Source organism: Ictidomys tridecemlineatus, chromosome 2, assembly GCF_052094955.1.
Source record: "Ictidomys tridecemlineatus isolate mIctTri1 chromosome 2, mIctTri1.hap1, whole genome shotgun sequence".
Classification (NCBI taxonomy): Eukaryota; Metazoa; Chordata; class Mammalia; order Rodentia; family Sciuridae; genus Ictidomys; species Ictidomys tridecemlineatus.
In genome coordinates, this window is record NC_135478.1 from 89,368,215 (window position 1) to 89,384,983 (window position 16,769).

General features: G+C 52.3%; 1 protein-coding gene across 1 annotated transcript in view; it reads right to left on the reverse strand.

Moving 5' to 3' along the window:
• Ksr2 (kinase suppressor of ras 2) overlaps window positions 1-16,769 on the reverse strand; it is a 350,333-nt gene that overhangs the window by 50,178 nt on the left and 283,386 nt on the right. Inside the window, exons 10-14 of the mRNA XM_021729336.3 lie at window positions 10,874-11,042; window positions 7,042-7,083; window positions 6,382-6,454; window positions 3,681-3,729; window positions 1,790-2,157 (exon numbers count right to left, since the gene is read on the reverse strand). Coding sequence (XP_021585011.1) covers window positions 1,790-2,157; window positions 3,681-3,729; window positions 6,382-6,454; window positions 7,042-7,083; window positions 10,874-11,042 — 701 coding nt within the window. The remainder of the gene's footprint in view (window positions 1-1,789; window positions 2,158-3,680; window positions 3,730-6,381; window positions 6,455-7,041; window positions 7,084-10,873; window positions 11,043-16,769) is intronic.

Below are 16,769 nucleotides of genomic sequence, written 5' to 3' on the forward strand. Positions count from 1 at the left end.
GATGGAGAGTTCAAAGCCAGCCTCAGCAACTCAGTGAGGCCCTAAGCCACTCAGAGAGACCCTGTCTCTAAATAAAATATGAAAATGGGCTGGGGATGTGGCTCCGTGGTTGAGCGCCCCTCGAGTAGGGTTAACAGAAGTGGAAGAGCTGAGCAAGAGAAAGTGGGGTTACTGAAAGTGGGAAGAAGATGGGGGACAAGACCATCTTTCAGCCAAATTTGTGCATCGTGAGTGAGGGGTCCCTGCCTCCTGCTGAGAGGACAGAACACCTCCTAGAGAAGAGGGGACAGAGGGAGCCCAGGGTCCTGCTGCCGAAGATGGCACAAACGGCCACCGGCTGTCCCTACAGATCCTTCTGTTCAGAGGTCCAGTCTGCTTCTCTGCCCTTGAATCTGGTGACCACAGGGGTTGCTCTGGCCAGTGGATGTCAGCGAAGACGTCCCAAGCAGAGGCATGATCACACGCTGCGTGCCAGGCCTTGACCCCGTGCTGTGCTCGGGGACCTGAGGACATCCTAGAATAAACCTGAACCAGGTCGCTGGGGGTCAGAGGCCACATGGAGCAGGACGGAGGCGCCTGTTGATGGTCTGTCCACCGCCAGACAAATGAGTGAGTGCCTCCAGGATGGACCAGGCCTCCGTCCACCTGCCAGCTGACCACAGCCAACGGTGTGGCCACAGTCACGGAGCCTGGTCCAGCCCAGAACTGCCCACAGGATTGGGAAGCCCCAAGGTAACTGAGCTCACACCGCCTGATCACCTGGCTCAGCCCTGACTGAGGGATGACCACAGAGTCGCCTCTGTCCTGGGTAGGGTGACAGCCACCATTTTTCCTGGTTTAAGAAAGGCAGAGGGATCTCCAGTCCCCCACAAGCACTTTCCGTTGGACACCCCGGCTCCCGTCAACCACGGCCTGCACCATCAGCAGTGACAATCCCCAAGGCCTCTTGAGCGGCCTGGGACCCTGCCCACGAGGAGAGACTTCTGCCCTGGGATCCCGTCACCTGAGGTCTTCTAATGCAACAAGGGAGCAGAGCCAAAGTCAAAATCCCATCAAAGGACTGTTTCACAACTGTTCCCAGGAAACCAGAGCTGATCTTTTCCCATTGCCTGCCTCACATCACCAAGTGAGGACACAGAGAGAGAAAGAGTCCCCAAAGTCCCTGTCATCTGACATTCTGTTACTGTTAATTCTCCACCCAAGACCTCTCCCATGTCCATAGACCACGGATCCTGGAAATTCATAAGGGTGACGGTAAAGATCAGAAAGACTCTGAGATGGCTACGGAAGCCACAGTCACACCCACAGAGCCTCTGTTCAGAAATTAGGAAGCTACAGCCCATGGGCCAAACCCGGCCCACCACCTGGTTTTGTAAATAAAGTTTTATTGGAACACAGCCATGCAAATTCATGCACACCTCGACGGTGGCTTAGGCACTAGCGCAGAGCTACATAGCTGCTCCAGGAACTGTGTGCCTGCAAAGAGCCAAGTATTGACTCGTAGACACGTTGTAGAAAAAGTTGGTCTGGTTTAGGGTCACCCACTCACTTTGCATACAAGGAAAGCCAGCCTCAAGAATTCCCTACACAAAAACTTAGAGCAGAAGGGGAATCCGACCCGATTCTCTGACCCTCCATTCAGTCCTCACATGAGGTTTTGCTGAAGAGGTCAGCGTCACAGGCTATTTCCTGGGGACTTAAGGATTGCAAGGAAACCGTCTGCGGCACCCCTGGACACCGCGTCTCCTGACTGCACCCGAAGCCGCGGTGGCAGCCGGAGGGGACTGACCTGGTGATGATGGCCAGGTGCGGCGGGCTCATGCAGGCGCCCATGAAAAGGACCACGTTCTCGTGGCGCGTCTGCCTGTAGGCCATCACCTCCCGCTTGAAGGCCTTGAGCTGGTCCTCGTTGTCCCTCTCGATGTCGATCAGCCGGATGGCCACCTCGCCGTGCCAGCGGCCGTGGTACACCTGCCCGAAGCGGCCCTTCCCGATGAGCTCACCGATCTCCAGCTGCTCGAAGGGGATGTCCCACTCCTGCAGGAACATGCTGGTCTGGCTGGCCTTGCGCGGGAAGCTCCGGGCCGAGAGGAGGGACAGGTTCATCTCCTCGAAGTCGTCTTCCGACTCCTCGGCTTCGTCGCGGCCCTCTTCATTCTGTGGCCGGAGGCGAGGAGAAGGTCAGAGCCACTGCTGCCACCGCGGCCACCGCCCCACCCTCCCTCGGGGTCCCCAGGGGGTCTGGACACATGGCATCTCCATGTGGCTGCTGCAGACGTGGCTCTGTATCCTCAGGTGGCTTAGGTCCAGAATCATAGGACAAAGGAGATCCTGAGAGGCAGATCTGAGAGCCCCGCTCTGGTGCTGGGGGCAGGGGACACTAGGGAGAGGAATGTGAAGGGACCAGGCCTTCCGGTTTGCGGAGACCTCTGTGGTTCTAGCCCTGAGGAACGTGGGAGTGGACAGAGCCACAGGGCAGAGGCCCCAGGCTCCAGTAGCAGGAAGGAGCCTGGCATTTGTCCTGTGAAGAGACGGGGCTTAACAGTCAGACCGAGTGAGCTGGCTGCTGGGCTCTGTGTGGCCTTGGGGGAGTTGCTCTACTTCTCTGGGCCCTTTCTTCCTTGGAAAGTGGAAGGGATGAAATCTGCCCTGGGGGGTGGGGAAGGTTTCAATGAGATGGAGAGCGGCTAAGCTCTTTGCACGGACCTGAGCCCCTGTACCCAACACCAGCTCGGAGCCCTGAGAAAATACAGATTCCTGGGCCCCATCCAGATCTACGGAGTCAAAATATCAGCGGGCCGGGGACGGGAATCTGTGTTTTGACCTGGCATGTCAACCTGACGAGGGTGCTCAGATGTGACCATCTCCGAATTTAGCCACTCAAGGTTTTGGGACCCACCTGCCCAGACTGCTTTTTCGCAGTGCCTGGGGCTTGGGGAGGCTGCGACTCTTGGATCCTTTGGCTGCAATGTGGGAATGTGTCCAGGCCAGTAGGGACTTCCAGGGGCCCTGGGACCTCATAAGACCACCTGAGAGAATGGCCACTTAACTGGGTATGATCTTCTTGACCCCAAATACCCGAGAAGCTGCCCTCTTTGGCCTGATGAGGACAATTAGCACAGGTCATGTGTCTTCTCCCGTGACCATTTCCGAGCGACCATATGGTACCCCCAAAGGACCTGATTTTCCCTGGAAACCCCCTGCTTCTGTGCCTTTCAGTTCAGGACACACTAGCAGAGTCAAGGGACGAGACTCCACGGTTCTCACCGAGGGACATTCTATTTATGCCTTCAGAATAAATAAAATTTCCGGGCAGGCGGAGAGGAGCCCCAGAACATTCCCAATGGCCTGCCAAGCCCAGTATCCCCGGCCCCCCCATGTCCCCCCACTATGTATTCTTTGGAAGGCAGCGGGGCACATCCCCCTTGGTACCCACCCTGCCCTGGGCTAATTTTTCAACTAAGAATGCAAATCTCATGCCAATTTTCGCCTTCTGCACCGTACACACCATATAACGGCCCATTAGGCGCGGTGCCGGGAGGGGCCAGCGCCCGGTTATTGTCCTAGAGTGGGAACATCCATCAAGCCGCCACCACACCCGCCTCCCACCCGCCCCGAGCCGTCCACGTCACCCAGACCCAGGTGGGCAGCCCCTGGGAAAGGCTGCTCCCGGCTCTCACCTCCGAGGTTGGCTCCACTTCAATTTGAAGTAATGGATTTCCTTCCAAGCTTGAGAGAAAGAAAAATAAATGGGACGTTAGGTGGAACGGTGGGTGTGTGTACTCCAGCTCGCCACAGGTGAAGGGTCCCAGGATGGACGTCCTCCCTACAAGCCTTCATCTCACGTGTCATTTCAATACTTGGTTCTGAAATCATCCATAGCCGAGTCCCACAAAGGGCACAGGGACATTGTTCTCGATAGATTTTTCTGGGCTCGTTTTTCGTTACTGCTACTGAGGGGTCTCTTGATGGGATGGGCCCTGAACTCTCAGAGGCCTGCATGTCTGCTGGGAAAGAATGAGTCTGGTCTCTAAAGTTCCCTCAGACCCAGAATCTTCTGGAAAGATCTTACTGTTCATTTGTCCATCTGCTAATTCACTCATTCATTCGGCCAACTCAAATCCTGGGCCAGGAGCAGCACTGAACCCTTAGAGGGAGACACATCAGATGGGTCTGGCTGGCTCATGACTTTAGGGGACTTTAGGGGACTTTAGGGACGGTTCTATTCTACTGAGAGAATGAAGGCAAGTTGGTAGCGACTGTGCAGAGGGGCTCGAAGGAACAGGGGCCCAAGTGAGGTGTGGATTGAAGCAATGGAGTGCGGTGGAGACTCCAAGGAGAGAGGATTGCTGGACGTGTTTGAAATGTCACGGGGTTGGAGTTGGACCTTGTCAATTACACAGAACTGGTGTGCGTGGAATGGATATAAGGTGACTGTGGTGGACGGGAGGAGTCAGGTGTGTGTGTGTGTATGTGTGTGTGTGTGTGTGTGTGTGTGTGTGTGTGTGTGTGTGTGTGTGAGCTGGGTGGCCATGTTGGCATTAGGGAGGGTGTTGTGTGCTGGGTCTGGGCTGGGTGCAGGGACTGTTGGACAGGTAGTTTGGTGACGGAATGTGGACACAGTGTGAATTGGGACCTGTTTTCAGACTCCTGGGGGAGGGTGTGTTTCCGGGTGCAGGAGGGCAGGTAACATCTGGGCGACTGAAGGCCCACAAGAGCTGGATCAGGTAGGAAAAGGGACTCACAATGATGGCCTTGCTCCCTCCCTAGTCCTCCAGTTGAAGCTGAGCACACTGCCTCTGCCCACCTCCTCGCTGTGTGTGGGGATCCTCCCCGCATCCGGACCCTCAGGTTCCAGGAAGCTGCTGACCCTGCAGACAGAATCAACCCACTTCCTGGAAGGGGTCCTGGCTGGAGAGAGTTTGGAAGGGGGAAAGGAGGACATCACAAAGTGTGTGCATCGTCTAGTTATTCATAGCACCTCCTAGGAAGGCCTCGTCAAACTGCACAGTGACAGCTGACAGGTTAGGAACTCAGCACCCTCGGGTGGGACAATGCAGTTGGAGTCCCCCCCTCCCGGTGCCTGGCAGTCCTCCTCCTTTTGCATTAAGACCGTGACTCCAGCAGCCAGGGCTGTATGATGAGTCCCCTCTGGGAACAGCAAGTCCCCGTCCCTCCATGCATCTCAGCGGATCTCGGGAGCTCCTGACTCTGCTCTCCTCACACTCCCTGACCCTCTGTTAATAACCTGGAGCTCGTCTTGCACAAATGGTGGAGTTGGTTTTTGTGCTACAGAGAAATGATCTGGAGCGAGGTGTCAGCACAATGTCCCCCAGCAGATGCTGCTCCTTTGATTTCAGAGATGTGCCATTTGGTTCTTTAACAACGTCCTAAGGCAGGTCCAAATGGATGGAGCAGCTTCAGGAGTCCGAAGAGAAACCAAGTGGGCAAAAATGGGTGTTGGGAACCGGCCCAATCCTAAAACACTGCAGACTGCAGCCACAGCCAAAGAGACCACCTGCAGAGAGGGCCGGCCTCCCTAGGGGGGCTGCACAGGAGGATGTTCATTCTAGTGTTGTTTACAGCAGTGAAATACAGGACTCAATGGAAATTCAGGAAGAGGGGACATGGTCATGGAAATGAGTTGGTAGGACATTTCATTGTCATTAAAAAATAACGTCTAGGAAGAGTCTGGAACAATATGGAAAATATGACGTCAGAGCATGAAAGATAACCAGGCAGGGTTCCTGCATATCTCATGGAGCCCAAGGAGGAATGGAGTCTGCGCTATTTCCACCCGGCTCTAAACCAGAGGTGGTGAGCCTTTTCTGCCAAGGGCCACAGGGGGCACAGGGCTGGCTTCTGTACAGCAACTCAACCCTGCTGCCTACTGGGAAAGCAGCCGCGGGAAAGACACCACCAACCAATGCGCCTGGTTAGGTGCCAATAAAACTTTATTTGTAAAAACAGGCAACAGGTTGGATTTGTGTCCTGGGTCATTGCTTTCTGATCCCTGGTATAAATCTAAGTGACACTTTTTAAAGGGGGGGGGGGGACAATGACCTAGATTAAGTGCATTTCATAATGTTCTACCTTAGAAAAGCTCTTTCTAATCCCAGGAAGTGGGGTTCCGGGGTCCTGGGGGTCCTACTTGCCCCGAGGGCCAGAGCCACAGGCAGAGCTGGCTAGTGGGGGTGACGCCCTCTCCTCTCCGTCTCAGCCTGTGTGTCCTGGCCTTCCTTCTCTCTGCCCGAGTCCTGCCAGGTGTCCCCGCTCCCCGCCCCGTCTATTCCAGAGGAAGGAAGGAGACCCGACCAGAGCAGACGGAAGGCCCGGATTTCATAGCAGAGGGCAGGGGACAGTGGCCTCTGCTCCACTTACATTGGATTTGAAGTCACCGGATGCAGGATGACCTGGGGCGCCCGGGTTGGCGTCTCTGGCACCGGCACTACATCTGAGCGTGAAATCCAACAGTCAGAGACCAAACATGGAATGCAGACTGCCCCCCAGAGGCCGGACTCCTAATAACACTTCACCACATGGGGGGGGGGGTCCCCGGGGGCCGGCCCATCCCCTTGGTCCCTTCCTCAACCACTGGGACTTTACATGCTGAGATGACCCCCTGCGCACAGTCCACCACTGTGGTCTGGGGAGCTGCCAGAACCCCTAAGCATCTAGCAGGGAGGGCCTGTTGGTCACCTCTGAGTCTCCCTCACTCCTGAGTTCCCTTGGGGCGGGGGGCCAGTTGGTCTGGCATCTTCCAGCGAGGGCCTCTCTGACGGCTCTCCCTGCCACGTGGCCCCTCCTCTGCCTTCCACAGCAGATCACCCTCTAGGGCTTTTCATTGTGGTTGGGGACCACGTTGGTCCCTTGATGCCCTTGAGATCTCCCACCCTGATCTCCACTTCCACATCCAGACATGATCCTGGGGTGCGGGGACCCCCACTACCTCTTCCATGGGGTGCATCTCACCATTCCCCTCTGCCCATCCCCCAGCTGCTCCCGCCTGTCGGCAGGGCCGCCCACAAACGCGACACTCACCTGGGAAGATGAACTGCTGCTTGTACTTGTAGTAGTGAGAAGCTTGAGAGAGAGAGGGAGAGGAGAGAGAGAGTACTAGTGTGAGAGTCCCTACAGGTACCAAGATGGGCTCCTCCCACGTCCTCCACGTCTCTGTCCCCCCATAGTGCTTCCACAGGTACCCCAAATTTCAGGGGATTATGAACGTGTGTGAGGAGACCAGAACTCTAAGCACCCTGTCCAATGTCCCCGGTCACTCACGCTCCCTAAAACCAGACCACTCCTGCTTGGCCAGTCGTCCCAACACAAAGCCGTGTTTTGTTAAACGCATAATTACAAACAACAGAGTCTGTAAAGCCACAATCCAAAATATGAATTCTTTGCCTTTTGGCAGAATGATGACCATGACTTAAAAAGAAAACAAAAGAAAGAGCATGCCCGCTGTTCCTGTGCTTTCTAAATTTCCACACTGAGCACCAAGACCTTGGCTTTTCCGTTGCTGTCGTACATGACTGCAAACTCGTGGATTAGAACAACCTCAGTGTGGGGTCCTCTTCCAGTCGGGAGCTCCCAAGGCCGGAGCGAGCCTTGAAGGCTAGAATTGAGGGCTCTGTTCTTTCGGGGATCCCTGGAGACTCTGACCCCCGGCTCCTCCAGCTGCTTGAGGCCGAGGGCTCCCAATCTCATCCCTCCAATCTCTGCTTGTGCCCGACATCACTTTCTACTGCCGGTGACCTTCCTGCCTCCCTGGGATAAGGATCGCTGTGATTACATGTAGGGCCACCAGGATAATCTGACATCTCGAGATCTGTGACTTAATCACATCGGCAAAGATCCGTTTTGTCGTGTCCAGTAGCAGATTCGCAGACCCTGGATTAGGACAGGGGCTTTTTTTTTTTTTTTTCCTGAGAGAGACATTATTCTACTTAACACAAGCGTAAGTGAAACCTGAGTTTAGGAAACAGTTATGTACAAGAAATGGCCAGGACTGTGCTGCTGAGTCTCCACCAATTCCTTTGCTCCTTGGTCCACTCACAGGGCTCAGGGGGCTCAGATACTAGGTTTCTTACTTTCTTTTTTTTTAATACATTTTTTTGTTGTTGTCAATGGATCTTCATTTTATTTATTTATGTGTGGTGCTGAGAATTGAACCCAGGGCCCCCCACATGCCAGGCAAGTGCTCTAGCACTGAGCTGCAGCCCCAGCCCCAGATACTAGGTTTCCAATTTACCTCTTATTTCTTTGGGGTACAGTGTCTGAGAAGAGGGAGCAGGCCACACAGTTTTAGATGCCCTCATAAATGAAATGGACAGAGATGGGGTTAGGTATGAGTCTGAGCTGCCAAATCCACTTCCAGAAACTGTTTGATGACGCCCAGCGACGAGCTGCCCCTCAGAGCTGGCCCACCGAGGGTTAGCCCGGGGGTTCTGAGCCCCCTGGTTCTGAGCCTGGAGTCGAGAAGGCGGCCCTGCAGGATGGAATCCCGTCTCTGCTGTGGGTTCCTTGCCAAAGCCAAAGCAAATCTCTGTGAATTGCAGGGTCCTTGCACAAAACAAGGTCAATAACTGTCCTTTCCACACAGGGCTAGGACCCTTGTTCCCAAGGAGCATGTCGCAGGTTCTAAATAAGAACAGTTACACCACCCCCCCCCCCCGGGCACCCAGAGGTCCCACATCAATAGATGTGACTAATCCAGGATTGGAAATATTTGAGAATAAATGGCATCTGTCCTGAACATTACTGAACATGTACAGACTTTTATCCTTGTCATTATGCCCTAAGCAATGTAGCAGAACCACAATTTCCACAGCATTTGCATTGTATCAGGCATTATGAGTCATCTAGAAACGATTTAAAGTCTATGAGAGAATGCGCGCAGGGGCCACGCGGATACTGAGCCATGTGACATATGACACTTGGGCATCCATGCATCTGGATGTTCAAGAGGGTCCTGGAACCCCAGGATCCTGAGGGAGGCATGTATTCGTTGCATCGAGCGAGCAGACGCTTCAAAAAGCTCTCAACTCAGGGACGAGCAGGATCGATGATCAAGGCAATCAGATAGCTTCACACACTGAGTCCTTTGTTTGGGGGAAGGAAATAAAACACCCCAAGGGGTTGGAACTGATTCACAAGCTCCTTCAGGACAGAGAGTCAATCCCAGCGTCTCAGGATCCCAATCCGTGCACACACACATGTGCAACACACACCTGTGGCAACACACATCTGAGCCTCTTTGATCACAGAGAAAACAGCAGCAACTTTTAGGTTAGACCATTTGCAGATGACTTCAGGGAGCTGAAGTCCAGGTGGATTTGGGCTCTGGAAAACGGGGTGTCCAGAGAGCAAACAACTCACTCCGGGTTCCAGAGCAGAGCTCGCAAAGAGACAAAGACCTGCACGACTCTACTCCAGGGGCTGTTTTTTTTCCCCCGTTACATAACCTAAGTTTCTGATGGCATGCAGCCATTTTGCCAACAAGAGGCCAAGATTTAAAAAAGGACAAACTCCTCTCAGGCGGCTTAGCTGATCTGTTTCCCCCGAGCTCTGACGGGGCTGGGAGCATCCTGGGTCTGCAGGAGAGATTAGCTGGTGGTCAAGTTCCCCTAAGAAGGAGGGGCTGGGCTGTGGCGCGAGAGCTGTCTGGGAAGTCTGAGGGCCTGGCCTGGCAAGGGGCCACCCCCCAGATGCCTCCATGCCCCAGGTCAACCCCAGCCTTGACCCTTCCCTGGGCCCCAGGACAGCTCGTTCCTGATGACTGAAAAATGATGAGAAGAGAAAGTGTCCCAGGAGACCTGCTCTTCTGTGGCTAAGTCACCACACAGAAGCAGGGATACACCTGAGCGGGCAGCCGGGCAGCCGAGCTGCTCCTGGCTTCCTGGCGACAGAGAGGAGTTGGGGCCCTGGAGCCACAGAGGGGTGGGGGGAGAAGTCGGTGACAAACCTTCACACCTATATTGACTTGGTTCACACCTGTCCCTCCTGCTGAGCCACAGACCCCATGATAAGAGAGATTGTTGGGGACAGAATAATGTCCCCATCCAAAAGATGTCCCTGCCCTGATCCCTGGACATATTACCTTTGATGGCAAAAGGGACTTGGAAAAGAGCCTTGGGATGGGGACATTGTCCCGATTCCCCGGGAAGAGCTCAATGTCAATTACAAGGTCCTTGTAAGAGGGAGGGCAGAGGGTCAGAGTCAGAGAGAGGCAGAGGAGATGCGGTAAGGGGCAGAGCTGGGCCGTGAGGGCCCCACAGAGGAACAGGCCCAGCCTCCAGAGGCCGAGGAAGGCTAGAGCTGCAGCCTCCTCCGCAGCCTCCCGAATGAACCAGCCACGCTGGCACCTGGAGTTTTATCCAAGTGACTCCAGGCTGCACATTCAGAGCTGGGTCCTGGCATGGCGTTGATGGAGAAGGCGGCCCTGCTCAGGTGGGTGTCTCTCAGACCCCAAGAATCACGCTGTCTGTTTCAACACATTTAACTCATAGGACAGGCACTGGTTCCAGAGTAGAGGGTCCCCTGCAACTTAGGTGAAGCTACCGGGTGCTGTTGACCAAAAGACCATCTCTAAGAGTCCCTGCAGCCCCCTGTGCCTCAGTTTCCTCATCTTTGAAATAGACCTGTATACTTCCTCCTGGTTCCTCTAAAGAGCAAATAAGGTCACATATGACGATTGCCCTGCATATGGCAAAGGTTTACCATGGCTATGAGCCTCCCTGGCCCTCTCTGGTCATCAGCCCACTGCCTTCCAGCAAGGACCAGCCCCATCCCAGCCTTGGCATGGACCCCACCCCTCCTTCACCTCTGCGCCACCAATGCTCTGTGACTGGCATCTCCCTGAGCCTGGAGGTACCTGGCAGGTTGAAGTTCTTCTGCTGCCTCGTGCACTGCGGGGAAGGGTGCAGGGGAGAAGGCGGCGTGGCACTGGGAGGGAGCGGGGGTGCTGGTGAGGACGGCGTGGACGACGTCGTGGATGAGGGGTTGCTGCTGGAGTCTGGCTGGTAAGGGACAGGGATGTGGTCCTGCAGAGAGAAAAGAGGGCAGGGGTCAGGACCGGGCAGGGAATCAGAGACAGCAGAAAGAGTGAGCTGAGCAGGAAGGAGCCCCCACCCCCGGCTTCCTCAGCAGCTCCCGCCCCTTTTCTGCTGTCCCCAGGTCCCTCCAGGGTCCCAGCTGTTTCATCAGCTCTACCAGTTGGCATCCAGCTGTGGAAGGAATGGCATCCGGAATCAAACCCCTGGGCACTGCTTGGACCCCAGAGTGAAGGGTTGTTGCATAATGAAAACTACACAGGTGACAGCCACGTGGCCCGTGCCTCTTTGATTCTGGAAAGCCCCATGTGGAGGTGCCCAGAAGACACTCCTCATCCTAACACCTCTCCTCCTGAGTGTTTATTAAAGAATCAGCAGCCCGACAGCGGCCGAGAGCGAGAGCGAGAGCCTCCAGCATCTCTGCCCACGTCCTGGCTGGAATCTGCACCCCCTCTCCTTGCCGGAGACCAGCTCCACAGCGAGGCGAAGACAGGATCCAAGTGTGCATCCTCAGATGGCCTTGGGGGGCAGTTAAGAGGACGAGGTAGTGGAGAGAATGGTGTCCCCATCCCCCAAAGACAGGTCATTCCGAAATTCAGAATCCAGTCGTATTAGGAATAAGGGTCTTTGCAGATGTAATCAAGGTAAGGGTCTCCAGGAGGGACCATCCTGGATGAAATCCAACGACAGATACCCTTATAAGGGACAGGTGAAGGACAGGCACAGAGGTCAAAGCCAGGTGAAGACAGAGGTGGAGACGGGAGGGAGGAAGCCATCGTCAAGGATTGCTGGGGCCACCTGAGAGGCCACTGAGAGTCCAGCAGGCACCTCTGGTGACATTTTGCCATTTCTCAGTGGTGTTCTGTGACACAGATGGACCACAGTGTGTTTAACCACTACCTACTAAGCTGCTTCCCGTCATTGGCTACTGTGGACCAAGCTGCTATAAACATTTGTGCACAGGTTTTAAGTACAACAATCTTTTATTGGACTGGAATAAAGGCCCAGGAGTGCAATTTCTTGATAATGTGGTAATGACATGATTCGTTTTCAAAGAAAATGGGAAAATGGTTCTCCAGGGAGGCTGCACCGCTTTGCCCCCGCAGGCCACGAATCCCTGATTTTCTCAGTATCCTAACCAGGGCTTAGCTTCGTCACCATTTCTCTTTTATTCTGATAAGAGTGTACTGGTATCTCATTATGCATTTAATTTGCATTTACCTAATGGCTAATGACACGGAACGTCTTTCATGTGCTTATCTGCCATCTGTATATGCTTTATGGTTTTGATGACTGTAGCTGTATAAGAAGCTTTGAAATGGGGTAGAATTTTTTTTTTCAATTTTATTCTCTTTTCAAAAGTGGGATTTTTTTTCTAGTCTAGTTCCTTTGGCTTTTCATATAACTTTTATTAGATGGTCTTGTACTTACCTACAACAAATCTTGCTGGAGTTTTGGTAGGAGTTGTACTAACCCTATGTAGCCATTTTGGGGAGAATTGACTTCTTGACTATGTTGGACCTTACAATCCATGAACATGGTATATTCTTTAATTTCCTAGGGCTATTGTAAGAAAGTACCATCAAATGAGTGGCTTTAAAAAAAAAACATGAATTTATTCTCTCCCACTTCTAGAGGCTCCACATCTGAAACCCAGGTCCTAGCAGAGCCACGTCTCAAGCTCCCCCTGAGACTTTAGGTAGACCCTTCCTTGCCTCCTCCGGGCCTCTGGTGATGTCGCGGTTCTTGGCATCACCTGGCTTGTAGCTACAACATTCCAATCTCCACCTTTTTTGTCACATGTGCTTTTCCTGTAGATCTCTGTTTGTCTTCTCCTTTTCTAGTAGACATGAAAGTCATACTGGGTGAGGAACCACCACTATGACATCATCTGACCTAGACTACATCGGCAAAGACCCTTTTTACAAATAGGGTCACATTCACAGATCCAGGGGGTCAGGACTTTGTCTTATATTTGTAGGGGACAAAGCATGATTCCCAAAAGTATGTCCCTCCATTTCTATAGGTCTTTGTTTCCTTTTCCTAGAATTTTGCAGTTTTTAGCATACAAGTTCTGTGGATGTTTTGTTAAATTTATCTCTTTCTCATTTCACTGAGCAATTATAATGGTGTATTTTAAATTTAGGCTTCCATACCTTAATTGCAAGCAGACTGAAATACAACTACTTTCTGTATATTGACTTTGTGTCTTGCTATATTGCTGAACTGGCAATTCATTCTATTTTTTCCAAGGGGGTTTCCTTTTTATTTTGCTTCTTGTATATGCTTTGGGGTTTCCTACATAGACAATGATGTTATCTGCAGATAAGGACAGTGTTATTTTTCTTTTTTCAATTGGCATGTCTCTCTCTCTCTCTCTCTCTCTCTCTCTCTCTCTCTCTCTCTCTCTCTCCATTTTCTTTTCTTGTCTTCTTGCAATGGCTAGAACTTCCAGCACTAAGTCTAACAGGAATGGTGAGAGTGGACATTATTTACATTTGGGCATTGCTCAGATTTTTGAACCTGTAAGTTTAATATGTCTTGAGCCCAGTGGCATCCATGCTAGCTTCTTCAAGTCCCAGTTTGGGATATATGAAGCCAAAAGGAGTTTCAGGGGACTCACTGTGAACCTCTAGCTGCTGCCTTTTGATGTACTTATACATAATCCAGGGAATTCCATTGCACTTAGTGGGAGAATTAGGGAGAAGTCCATCTTCCCCAAAACTGTGAAGTCTTTTTAATCTGTTAGTTCTTTTAATCCTGGCAACAAATCTTCAAGTTGGGTGTTATCTCTGGGGGGAAAAATTAGGACTTTGAAAGTGGAGGTTTACCCTCTGCTTGTGTAATGAGAAAAATGCACACCTCCTCTCTGTACATCTGGCTTTCCCAGGCTCTGAGACTTTCCCGGTAGTAAGATCTCTGACCCAGTGGGGGAGAAACCAATTTGAGTGTAAGGCAGGGGACACCTGACCACTTGGACATAGGTTTACTGTTGCAGGTCATGTTCTAGCTCGTTCTAGCCACCTCCCAGGAAAGGCCACCTTGGAGGTAACTCTGATCTGATGTCAACAGAAGGGCAGCCTTCTTGCTCTACCTGGAAAGCTAATTCCTTTTTCATGACCACACATGTGTAAGTGCAATGCCATCTGAGGGACATGAGGATTTATGTGGTTGGGCTATGACCTGGAGAGAGGCTCTCACAGGCCAGTGGGGCATGTGAGGTACTTCAAGGAAGTCAGAGGCTGGTGATGTCATATGATGGAGTGGAGGGAACAGAATGGGGCCAGATGTGGAGGGAACAGAATGGGGCCAGAGGTGGCCCCCTCTGGAGCCTCTGCTCTTTGAACTTCCACTTGTGGACTGGCAGATTTCAAGAAGTTTCCACAGAAGATCTGCAAAGATGATCATTATGTAGGTTACAAAATCATGAAGACTTGTGCTAAAAATTGGTGTCCCATGCATAGCAACTGAGTCCAGATCTTGCTCAAACAAAGATGCAAGATTCAGATGAAAATGTTTAACCACAACGCATGTGTTCAGGCTAGACCTGGGCTGATGTCACCTTCTCCTATCTCATGTCACTCCCACACCCCTGAATGTCCACTTCAGTCACATCAAATGGCCCACGGTTCCCAACATAAACCAGGCCCTTCCATATCTTCAGGGCATAGGACACGCTGCCATCTCTATTTGGAACATCTGTTCAGCCCTGTCCTGCTCTGCCTGGAAGATGTCCCTTCCTTCTTCAAAATGCAATTCAGATCTCTTCCTTGAGAAGCTGACTTGACCTCCCCACCCCACCAGGTAAGGTACATTGTCCCCACCAGCCAGGCACAATGTCCTTGCTTCCACGGTTGCTTCTATGTGGTCACTTCTCAGATTGTCTTCCTCTAGACTAGGAGCTCACTGAGGTCAGGCACCATATTATCTTCATCTCTGTTCTCAGCACTTAGCAAAGTGCCAGACACATAGTAGCCCCTCAGTAAATGCATGTGGAGAAAGAAAGAAAGAAAGAAAGGAAGGAAGGAAGGAAGGAAGGAAGGAAGGAAGGAAGGAAGGAAGGAAGGAAGGAAGGGTTGGAGGGATAGAGAGAAGGAGAGAGAGAGAAGAGGAAGATGCATCTCTTCCCACTAGACTGGGCCAATCATTTGTCTTAGAATCTTCAAAACTCAGCACAGAAACAACACATCATGGGGAGGGGCTGATCAATGCTATGTGATCAACCAGTCTGTCAAGGGGCAGGGTCGTGGCAGAGCTGTCTTTCTGGGGGAAGGAGTCATCTCTACCTTCTGAGGACAGGAATCAGGTTCTGATCACGTCGATAGCTCGGGGCTGATGCGAATAAATAGACTTGCGGATAATCTGGTGCTCACTTTCCCTGGCAGAATTGCTTCCACAGGAGGCGGAATTCCTTCTGCAGGTCAGACCCAGGTCTCTGCCCCAGAGGGACCGGCAGTGGGAGGTTGTGTTCCATCAGAGGGAAACTTGAACTTTACCAGGTCATGCAGGGAAAGGCGGATGGCACGTCCCTCTTCTGAACACAGGTAAGAGATGGAAACATCTCTCAGAAGCCATCCCGTCTGTCCCCTTCATTCTGTAGGTGGGGATGCTGAGGTGTAGGAAGAGGAAATGGCTGGCTGGAGTCACACAGTTAGTGAGCCAGGTCCCAACTCGCAGCCCAGAGGCAGACACACAAGTTTGTACCAAGGAGCAAGAAACTCACATCTGATCTGGGAATCAGCTAGAAGGATGTTTGAAAGAACAATCAAGGCTCACCATCGGAGAAAAATGCCCCTTTATTGAGGAACAGCTCTGCATATTTATAGAGCTGGGGGAGGTGTGACAGTTATGACAGTTTAACGGTTGAATGGTCTGACAGTTGTCTGGGAGGCTTTCTGATTGGTGGGTAAGGATCATGTGACCCTGCTGTCCAATGGTGAGCCCTGCTGGCTCACGTGATCCTTACTCACCAATTAGAACGCACCCCAAGCCAGCTGCCAAAAAACCATTAAATTGTTAAACTGTTTCAACTGTCACACCCCCCTGGCTCTATAAATATGCAGAGCTGCCTCAATAACGGATGCATGCCCGACGGCAAGCCTTGATGGTTCTTTTTCAATGTTCATCTCCCAGGTTCCCATGTTACCCCGAGAAGCACTGAGTGGGACACGGTGAGATGAAACCGCTCTTCCAGGGACATTCCCTAAAGACACTGTCCTCGTCCTCTCACCTCACGGTCTTGGCTGAATGGACTGACCTGAAGAAGCAGACATATTTGTCCTGTGACCTCTGATAGCCCGCTCCCAACACAGGACCATGGTGGCACCTGATCATTAACCTGTGATACAGAATGACATGATGCCTGGGGCCAACAGGGAAAGTCGCAGAAGACACGAGGAGTAAAGATTGAGGAGAGGGGAGATTGGGAACACGGGTTCCCGACACCAGAGAGCCAACAAGCTGCAGGTACGAGGAGCAGCAATGACTGAGAGAAAGGGTGACACTAGAGAAAGACAAAGCCAGGCAACAGCAATGGACAGAGCAGAACCAGGAAGACCACCTGAGGAATGCTCATGAGGGACCAGTGATGACCTAGAAGCCACCTGACCCAGGCCTTCCTCCATGTCTAGTTCCGTAAGGCCAGCTCTGCCAGGGAGATGTCCCCTTCCTTTCTTATCAGTGTCCTTCCTTACAACAGACAACTCAGTTTGCTGAGCA